The sequence below is a fragment of the Pseudoliparis swirei genome, chromosome 9, assembly GCF_029220125.1.
Source record: "Pseudoliparis swirei isolate HS2019 ecotype Mariana Trench chromosome 9, NWPU_hadal_v1, whole genome shotgun sequence".
Classification (NCBI taxonomy): Eukaryota; Metazoa; Chordata; class Actinopteri; order Perciformes; family Liparidae; genus Pseudoliparis; species Pseudoliparis swirei.
In genome coordinates, this window is record NC_079396.1 from 4007681 (window position 1) to 4018029 (window position 10349).

A 10349-nucleotide genomic window follows, 5' to 3' on the forward strand; every position below is an offset into this window, starting at 1 on the left:
TTCACACTGCAGGATACATACGGGGTGGGTAAGTCCAAATAGTTAATTGAAGGGGAGTGAAGTCTTCTGGCCTTAGTGGTATAGATAGACTGATGTTGAGGACACCCCTCTGGCTGGGGGAACATGGTAGAGTCCGCTTCCCCAGACCAGTCTATTTAGTGGGGGGGGGGGGGGTCTCAGTCTTTTCTGTTGGGCCTGTTGCACTATGGATATACGTTTGAGTAATCTCCCACTTCAAAGCCTTTAGGAAGCCGTCATTGCCTTTTTACTGTGTGTCATTCATGTTATTGAAATGCTCTTTACATAATCTCAGTCATCTGAACCCTGCGGCGTCTTCACTGGACTTCACAAAGTAACACACACAAGGGTTGTGACCACAATCTGCCAATTAGATGATGACATATTTGGAACAGATGTGGACCAATAAGACACATTTGTGGGATTCAGAGACGACGAACGCACGCGGCGACGCGCGTGGCGTATCCTCTGGGGGTCATGAATGTGTTCAATACATTTCTTGGTAATCTGCCCATTTCATTTTTCGGGACACAAGTGGGAATTCTGGCTCCATGTTGGCACAAGTGGGACATTTCAGCACCACCACAACAAAAAAGTGCTCCAGATGGCCAGTCCGTCACCGACTGCACATTTCATGTGAATCAGTCCATGAAATCTACAGATAAATGTGTCTTTCGCTGAAGTTTTTGGACTAAAGAGTAAACGGTGACCTGAGAGAGACGTGAGAAGGTCGGTCAGGACAGATGGTCGACAAAGTTATGACATCATCCTCTCGGGATGCCACATTGCAAACTTCGAATAGCTTATGATCAAATATTACTTTTAATATTCAATACTATTCTCTCGGTTCTATGGCGTGTCATCCGGCAGCTGCTTTATAATTCATATCCTGCTATTCAGTGGCATGTAATCCATAATCCCTTAACTCGGCTCGAGTTACGTTTTGCTTTATTTCACATAATAATTCAAGCCAGCAAATGCTATTTTAAGATGGTGTGAAATATGATATGTTAGCATTTCCAATGTGTTTGCATATGTTTCGATGCATTATGCAGTTTTCAATTCAATTCAGTTTATTTTTTATAGCCCAACAGCACAAATTAAAAATGTTCCTAGGAGGGCTTTACAATCTGTACACACATCATATGTAATATGTGATTAGTGCACATGTATGAACACATTCCATAGGATCACATCCATGCAAAGTAAACTTGAAAGCACGTACAGCAGCTCTAGAGGGGATTCAGTCGTCGGATGGAAGCCAACTTCTATATTCTAGTATACGCCGAGCTCCATCATCATCAACATACTCTCTGGGGAATTTTTTTCAAATGAAACTTCACAAAGACAGCTTTTTAATAAAGCTGTATATGTTGTTTAGGGCTACGCTGCCTTGGGAGGAAAACATGGCAAGGAATGTGAATGCAGGTATATTCGCTCAATGAGACAGGAGATGTGTGGTTTTGAGCACACGGGAAATGAGTGAACTCACGGTCACTCACACGGTTTCAAATTAAAATTGACGATGGTAAACTAATCCGCTATGAAGATTCACGAGGTCGCCTTTTGACTTTCTATCCCTGACGCAGGCAAATAAAGTGGTTTGATCGATGGCCGGGACGTCCCAAAAAGGTCGACAGACACATTAGATGTATAAGAATCTAAGGGCAGAGAATATATATGCATACTTAAATATATATAAATATATATATATATATAAATATGTATTTATTCATATATATAAACTTATATATATATATATATTTTCATAATTATTTTTTGATATATAAATATATGTATATATATATACAGTATGTATACTTAAAAATATATATTAACATTTATATTTATGTATATAAATATATATATATATGTATATAGATATATAATTATTTATTTTGTCATATAGAAATGGAATTATATATACATATTTATATAGAAATATATATAGAGAGAAATATATATATATATTTATATAAATATGCATATATATATATAAATAAATATATACATACGTTTTCCTCTTTTGGCTTTTAAACAGCTGAGAAACAAACAAACTGCTCAAAGTTTCTGAATTTATGAATAAAAGTAAATGCACAGTTAGGCCTGAACCTTTGACAGGGGAGTCACAAGTCCAAAGAGGGTTTTTAGGGGCTCACAATATGTTTTAAATAATCTGGTAAACATCGCCTGACTGCTCAATACTTGTTGACTTTGTGGCCACAGCATTGGCATAACAGCGAGAAATGACAAAACTGCAACGTTATAAAAAGCTGTGATTCTCTTAACACCCGTGAAGATGTAAATGCTGTTTTCGTCGCGTGGAGGCGGCGGCATGCTGCCGACCCTGCTGACCTTTGACCTTCCCTCCACAGGTCACGTTCGCGGCAGAAGACGGCAAGCCGATGGCCATCTGCCAGGTGGACGTGGAGCCGACGCCTCACGTGGTCGACCAGACGTTCCGGCTCTACCACCCCGAGCTCTGCTTCCTCAAGAAAGCCATCCGCCTGCCACCCTGGAACGACCCCACAGGTGCTGCACGGCTTCCACAGACATCTCCCATCAGCCATTGCTCCGGCTTCCCCACCGTAGTCCCAGAGTCTAGCTTGAATAGTTTTGTGTAACTTTTTTATTTGCATACAATGGCATTTTTTGTATTAGTTTCATGCAAACATTATCAATGGTTCCTCTTACTTACCCTCCAGGACGAACAGGGATACTTGGATGTGTGCACATACTGTATAAATACAAAATATAAATATATACATATAAGGCGGATGGGAATGAATAATGTATGCTGCCTTCACCTTATTGTGTTTTTTATTAAAACATCAACAAAAACAATCAACAGGCAGGCATCTGTAAATAGAGAAGGAAATGAAAAGCAAGAAAAATAGCACAGTTTGTTCGAGCGCATATGCACATATGAATGTGTAATAAAGATGTAGGCATCGCGTATATCAGTCGACTCGGGGTTTCAAACTGATGGCGTTCAGAACTGAGTCACACTGCTGAGATACAATGTCTTGTTCAGATATTATTTACCATCTGTATACTAACCATTTTTTTGGTCAACCAGTTGGAGACCCAGATGTCAGGACTCACATTTCCGTACGCTGCAGTGACCCGAACATCATCTGCCAGACAAGGATGCTTGTGAGAGAATTGCATAATTTTATTACATTTTCCTCTCTCCACTAAAATATCCCACACTATACATCTATATATTTATATATATATATATATATATATTACAATATTTATGTATATATATTACAATATTTTTGTATATATAAATATATTTATAGATATATAAATATATACATATACATATATATGTAGATGTATATATACTAAACTATTTGTATAGATATATTAATATATGTGTATATATATTAATATTTATATATATTAATATTTATATATATACATGTGTATATATATATTAATATAATAATATATATATATACTTATATAAATATATATGTATATAAATACATATATATTAATACAAATATATCTAAATATATATACAGGACTGTCTCAGAAAATTAGAATATTGTGATAAAGTTCTTTATTTTCTGTAATGCAATTTAAAAAACAAAAATGTCATGCATTCTGGATTCATTACAAATCAACTGAAATATTGCAAGCCTTTTATTCTTTTAATATTGCTGATTATGGCTTACAGCTTAAGAAAACTCTAAAATCCTATCTCATAAAATTTTAATATTTCCTCAGACTAAGTTAAAAAAAAGATTTATAACAGCTGAGTGTTTGTCAAGGCTCAGGAAACCCTTGCAGGTGTTTCGAGTTAATTAGACAATTCAAGTGATTTGTTTAATACCCTACTAGTATACTTTTTCATGATATTCTAATATTTAGAGATAGGATATTTGAGTTTTCTTAAGCTGTAAACCATAATCAGCAATAAATCAGAATAAAAGGCGTGCAATATTTCAGTTGATTTGTAATGAATCCAGAATGCATGACATTTTTGTTTATTTAATTGCATTACAGAAAATAAAGAACTTCATCACAATATTCTAATTTTCTGAGACAGTCCTGTATATATACTAATATATATATTAATATACATATATATATATATAAATTAGCAGTAAGTGTTTCACTCCATTTCCTGTTTAGGGATGAAGCACTTCATTCTCACAAGACTGACATGTTGTTTTGAAACACAAGAGGCTCGTCCTTACACCCTGCCATCCACTTCAAAGTATCTAATGTGTGGTTTCTTTTTTTGGTTTCTGCCTTCAAGCTCTCCAATTTCAAGTCTTTCTTTCCTCGTGTTCTGTCTAGGCGCCGGGGGAGCCTCGGGACGTGTACTTGAAAGTGCCGGGGAGTCCCAGTCCAAACATAAAAATGTTCTTTGTGATGGTTTTCACGTACGTATTATTCGATACAGAGGCGTACACAGTGAACACACACACACACACACACACAGCTGAGACCTGCAGAAGCGTTCTATTCCGGATCAGTTACATTTTTAACGCAGTCTTTGGAGGTTTGGTGGTCTGACTGAAATTACAGAGGCTGTCACTCGTCTTTCAAATCTCCAATAGAGATCAGACCGATGTTATTTGTGGGTTTGTGAATTTTAAAGGCCGATGTCTGCCTCCTCTTCGAAGCGAGGAGTTATCATTCAACTCCTATATGATGGTTGCGATTAGGTTTTGACTGATTACCTTCATAGTACAGAATATGATTAGAAACTATACAGAAAAGTGTGATTAATAGAGTGCAGACCTCAGCCAAGTGCTGTGTTGTGTCATTGAATTGGTAACTCTAACACACAAGTGTAGAGCGCATACCTTCGCATATCACAAGATTGGGCATTGAATTATGAACATGTTGGCATTAGTTGCCAACTGGATAACAATTGACCGCGCTATGGTAAAAAGAAGATGTTGACCTTTTCATGACCTTGACCTTTGACCCGATTGATCCCAAAATCTAATCAAATGGTCACCGGATAATAACCAATCATCCCACCAAATTTCATGCGATTCGGTTTAACACTTTTTGACTTATGCGAATAACACGCACGCACACAAATACACGACGATCAAAACATAACCTTCCTCATTTTCAATGCGACGGTAAAAAGGATCATCAGTGCATATATAAATGTCCACAGTTCATTGAGACTGAGCCTGAGGCTCTGATTGGTTAGTTGAGGTAGCATGCAGGCACCTTTCAATGACGCAGCGTGCAATTGGCTAACCCCGACGGAGAAGGGGAGCCATTGAGCGGAGGCTGGTGATGCATCGCCTCCCACTCACAGCTCTCGTATTCAGCTTCAGGACCACTGAGAATGAAATGCCCTTCTTCTTCTCAGCAGTGATTATGAGGATGATGTTGTTGTTTTTTTGTTTGTTTTTGTAACGCTCACACAGTCGTAGATCAGCCCTCCTCATCTCCGACCTCACGCTGATCCCACTGCGGCTGTATGGGGGGGGGGGGGATGGGGGAGGCCTCGGCTTAATTGTTTTTCCCGTGATGATTTTCCTCCGCAGTGATCAGTGGATGGCGGTGCCCTCCCAGATCTGGCAGATTTACGTGCACTTCCTGGAGCGGGTGGACGTCAGCTGCGTGACCGGCCAGCGGAGCTGCCAATCGCTGGTGCTGAGGGGGAAGCAGGCGGTCCGCAAGGTCAAATGTTTCTCATCGCACCCCCAGGAGATCGAGGTACACGCATCGACGAGAGCGACTCGACACTCGCGTCCTGCCGGGTCCAAAACGTCCGAGTCGGAGAGGGTCTAGTTGTACGCCGGTGTATTGATCTACGTCCACAGGGTTCGTACGGTCATGGAAAACCTGGAAAAGTCATGGAATTTGTAAATGGTTATTTCCATGTCTGGAAGAGTCCTGGGGAAAAGAAATCCTAAAAAGTTTGGGAAAAGTCATCTAAATGTGCAGTTATGCTGAGTTTTAAATAATTAATATGCTTTTAAAACAACGATGCTCAAAATAGAAGCCGGCATACGCTCTCATACTTGCACATGTACATATGAACATGTGTATGCTCCCTCGACATATGAATATGTGTATGCTCCATAAACATATGAACATGTGTATGCCCAATGAACATATGAACATGTGTATGCTCCCTGAACATGTGTAAAGGGTGTATGCTCCCTGAACATATGAACATGTCAGGTTCCTCTCTATTTAAAGATAGTTTCCTAACTGGGTAAAAAAATGGAAAGAATTGCAATAAAAGTTATATTTTATTTATTTATTTTGCATATCACTCATTTAGAAACAAAACACATGTGACGGGTCGTCACAGTCCCCGTGCATACAGTAGGACCCTGAACGCGCTCTCCCCTGAAGCAACGGGATACAGACTGAAAGAGCGACAGATGTTTCTATTTTTTCATCCCGCCGTATGCATCAGCGCCCTCTTTGATGTGGGTCTCGGCAGGTTAGCTCGCCGCGGAACGCATCGGAGGAGTCTTATAAAAGCGGATAAAGCTCACCGCCGGAGAGAATAGCTTCGCTTTCTCCCAACAGATTGAAAAGAAGCCACACAGTGAAGCTCATTCTCACTCACACCGTCTCTCTGCCACTTCTCTGCCTCTTCTTTCTCTCATTTCATTGTCTGGCCCCTCTCTCTCTTTTCCCCAAAAACCTCATTCGCCCTTTCTCCCACCCACTCTTCTTTAATCCCAACACCTCCTTTATTTTCCTCCGAGACTGTTAACCACATTTTTCCCATTTAATTCTCTCCTCTTTCGATCTTCTCCTCCGTACGGTGTCCTGCTCTTTCTATCACTTGCTGAATGCCTCTTGTAAGAGCCACAAGTCTATTGTTTGATAAATCACAACTTCAGGAAAGTCTATAATTTACTTTCTGAATTACGGAATGATTTATGTTAGTGACAGAAACTCTCTGGACGGAGATGTAAAGACGTCACGACAGCAGCAGGCCGTTCGTAATGAGCTGCATTCGGCACGAGAGCACACCGTTTTTATACCGTAACATATCGTAACATAACGTAACATATCGTAACATACCGTCTCATATTGTAACATAACGTAACAAATTGTAACATAATGTAACATCTCGTAACAGATCGTCAAATAACGTAACAGATCGTATCATACAGTAACATATTTGAACATGTCGTAACATATCGTAAAAATTTCGTAACATACCGTGACATAGTGTAACATATAGTAAAACATATTGTAACATATCATAACATAACGGAACATATTGTAACATATCATAAAATACCGTAACATATTGTAACATAACGGAACATATTGTAACATATCGTAACATACTGTAACATATCGTATCATATCGTAACATATCGGAACATCGTAACAGATCGGAACATATCGTAATGGATCGTAAAATATCGTAACATAACGGAACATATTGTAACATCGTAACAGATTGTATCACATCGTAACATATCGTAACATATCGTAACATATCGTATCATATCGTAACATATTGTAACATATCGTAACATAAAGGAACATATCGTAACATATTGTAACATACCGTATCATATCGTATGATTGGAAGGTAGAGTTTATTTATTTTGTGCATGTAGTTAACGATTTTTTTAGCTACATCAGATAAAGACAAAAGGAGATGAAGGATACGATCTCATGTTATTCGCGTAAGGAAAAGGAACTCGATGTGTCTGCAGCTCTTTAGCGGCTTAACTAAGAACCCTAACCCCACGCCGCTACGCCTCTATTTCTCCGGATCGTCACTTTTCCGAACTTGTCGCGACGCTACACTTCATTTCCGTCTGCTGCAGGTGGACCCAGAGGGCGTGTTCGTCCTGCCTCCGGCGGCGGTGCAGGAGCTCCAGCTGAAGGTGCAGCCGTGGCGAGCGGGAAGCCGCTTCTTGTACGTGAACGCGGTGGACGTGGAGAACCGGCGGCTGGTCACCGCCTGGCTGCTCTGTCTCAACGTCCACCGGCCCGTGCTGTCCAAGGTAGCCGTGGTTTTATGTCTTTGTCTATTTGAAATGGCAATGCGTGTGTTTGTATTATGACTCCCATCACTCTCCATTTGGTGTCACTACCTCTCCGTACTGTCACCAGCTACAGGTACCAGGCGTCTGCTTGATGGTTCAATATCACAAACCTTCTAAAATGAGGTGCTCGACACTGTGAAATAGTTTCCTTTAAATTCAGATATACTTGATTCAATTCAGTTTATTTTATTATTATACAGCCCAATATCACAAATTACAAATTTGCCTCTGTGGGCTTTACAATCTGTTCACATGCGACATCCCTGACCTTTGACCTCCCAATCGGGATCAATCTCTTGATCTTTTACAGATGCCTCTAAATCGCAAATATATCCTCCCTTGTTTACGTATAAATGCTCGGATGCGTGGTGAAGTGGTAACCAGTAACATGCTAGCTGAATGCTAACGTGCTCCCATCGGCCGAGCCAAACGTAGCTGGTCAGCATAAACCGTAACATTTTTTTAAATGTTGTCCTTTTACCTTGTTGTCAGTGTTTTCATCTTCCAATTTAAATCAGCATGTTGTCGTAATTAGCTCCTCCGTCACGGGGGGAACTCAAAACCCCCAGAAACAAGATGGCGACGTCCAAAATGCTTAACTCCATGCTTCTAAACTGGAGTCCACATCGGGTGATGTCACTGTGAATACGTCCACTTCCTTTACCCAGTCAACGTGTAGGGAGTGAAAAAGAAGATGTGTGGTCCAGTTGCATTGTGGGTCATCTCTGGTTCTGCTGGAAACAGTGTATTTCGAGTCCAACAGAGGGGTTTTTTTTCGGTAGAGCAAAGCTTCATCGGTGGAGGGCTCTTATGTGGAAACTGCCAGCATGACTTTGAGGTTGAGTTCTTACTGCGGCTTTCCTTCTGCACTCTCAAAGAACATTGATGTGATGAACAGCTCCCTTCAAGGTCTGGATAACTCAAAGGCCCCTTGTGACTCCGAGTCACATTCAGTGCTCATTGAACCATCCGGGTGGGTTCCCGGGTCAGCTGGATACTCCCAATGCATTTATGACGAGTGGCAAGAAGAGGCGAAGGACAGCTGATCCCAGGCCTGCACTTAAAGACAATCCCGTCTACAATTGCTGTCTGCCTTTCTAAACCAACCGACTTGACTGTTGACGGTGTTGATCACAAGTTTTTAACTCTCATGCCAGTGGTGTTGCTCTGTCTAATCCAGCGAATTTAGTCTTTCTTTTTCTCATCTTGAATTATTTGCACTTGTCTTACTTGCATCTTTTGGCAAGCATCCTGTGTGTGTGTGTGTGTGTGTGTGTGCTCTTGTACTTCTATGCCGGTGGGGACTTTGACCTCACTGCACACAGAGCCATGGGGACTCTTGTCCCGGTGGGGACCTAAAATGAGGTCCCTGCGGGCAAACCCCTCCCACGAGCTTCAGAACAGTGTCTGTCTGTGTGTGTGTAATTAAATTAGTGAAAACTAATCTACATTCAGTGACGAATCAGTTACGGCACTAATTCTGCGTTTGTGTGTGTGTATTTGTGTGTGTGTGTGTGTGTGCAGGCGTTTGAAGTGTGTGTCCCCGTCGGTGGCGGCCGTGGAAGCTCCAGGAAAATCACCTACACCAACCCGTACACCGGCGGCCGCTCCTTCCTGCTCCGCTCGGACCATCCGGACCTGCTCCAGTTCAAAGAGGAGAAATTCCAGGTGAGAAAAGAGACGCAATCAATACACTCTCCATAATCAATATACTCTCCATAATCAATATACTGTCCATAATCAATATACTGTCCATAATCATCACCTAGACCTGGTCTGGTGGTGAGGGCTGTAATGGAGAGTCCTACCGATGATAGGACCCCCTTTTGGATCAGTATGGAAATAACAATGTAAACAACGCTCATGGCGTGAACACGGTGAACGGTCGAGAGAGTAAACTCACGCGTTTTGGGCGACGCGAAAAATAGTTTTGCTTTTGGTGTGAACGCAGCTTTAGAGAAGTGAACGGTTTCCTCGTTTACTTCCGAGTCGTCACTGCCGGTGTTTTATCGTCGTGTCGTCTAACCTCGGCGAGAGTCTCTAATCGCTCGTTCACTCACACGCAGACAGGAAGTACCAGAGTCACCGGCGTCGTCGCCTTCCCGTCGGCTGAGGGGTGATGAAACGGCGAAAGAAACAAATGGTGGAAAAAAACCAGCATTTTTTAAAAACGAGCAAATAAATGAACGAGCCCCAAAGGGAGGGTCTGTTTCCACATCGACTATTTAAGAGTCTCGCACCCGTTAGACAGAACGCAGGTGAAAAACGGCGCGGTGTTTTGGTGATTTCCGTCTCGTCAGCGAGGAG

At 41.2% G+C, this 10349-nt stretch overlaps 1 protein-coding gene across 2 annotated transcripts in view; it reads left to right on the forward strand.

Annotated features, from left to right (window-relative positions):
- Positions 1–10349, forward strand: part of nphp4 (nephronophthisis 4) — a 179687-nt gene that overhangs the window by 167949 nt on the left and 1389 nt on the right. For both annotated transcript variants that reach the window (XM_056424207.1, XM_056424208.1), the window contains 6 exons: positions 2394–2550; positions 3098–3174; positions 4336–4421; positions 5553–5724; positions 7821–8000; positions 9567–9710. In XM_056424207.1, coding sequence (XP_056280182.1) covers positions 2394–2550; positions 3098–3174; positions 4336–4421; positions 5553–5724; positions 7821–8000; positions 9567–9710 — 816 coding nt within the window. The remainder of the gene's footprint in view (positions 1–2393; positions 2551–3097; positions 3175–4335; positions 4422–5552; positions 5725–7820; positions 8001–9566; positions 9711–10349) is intronic.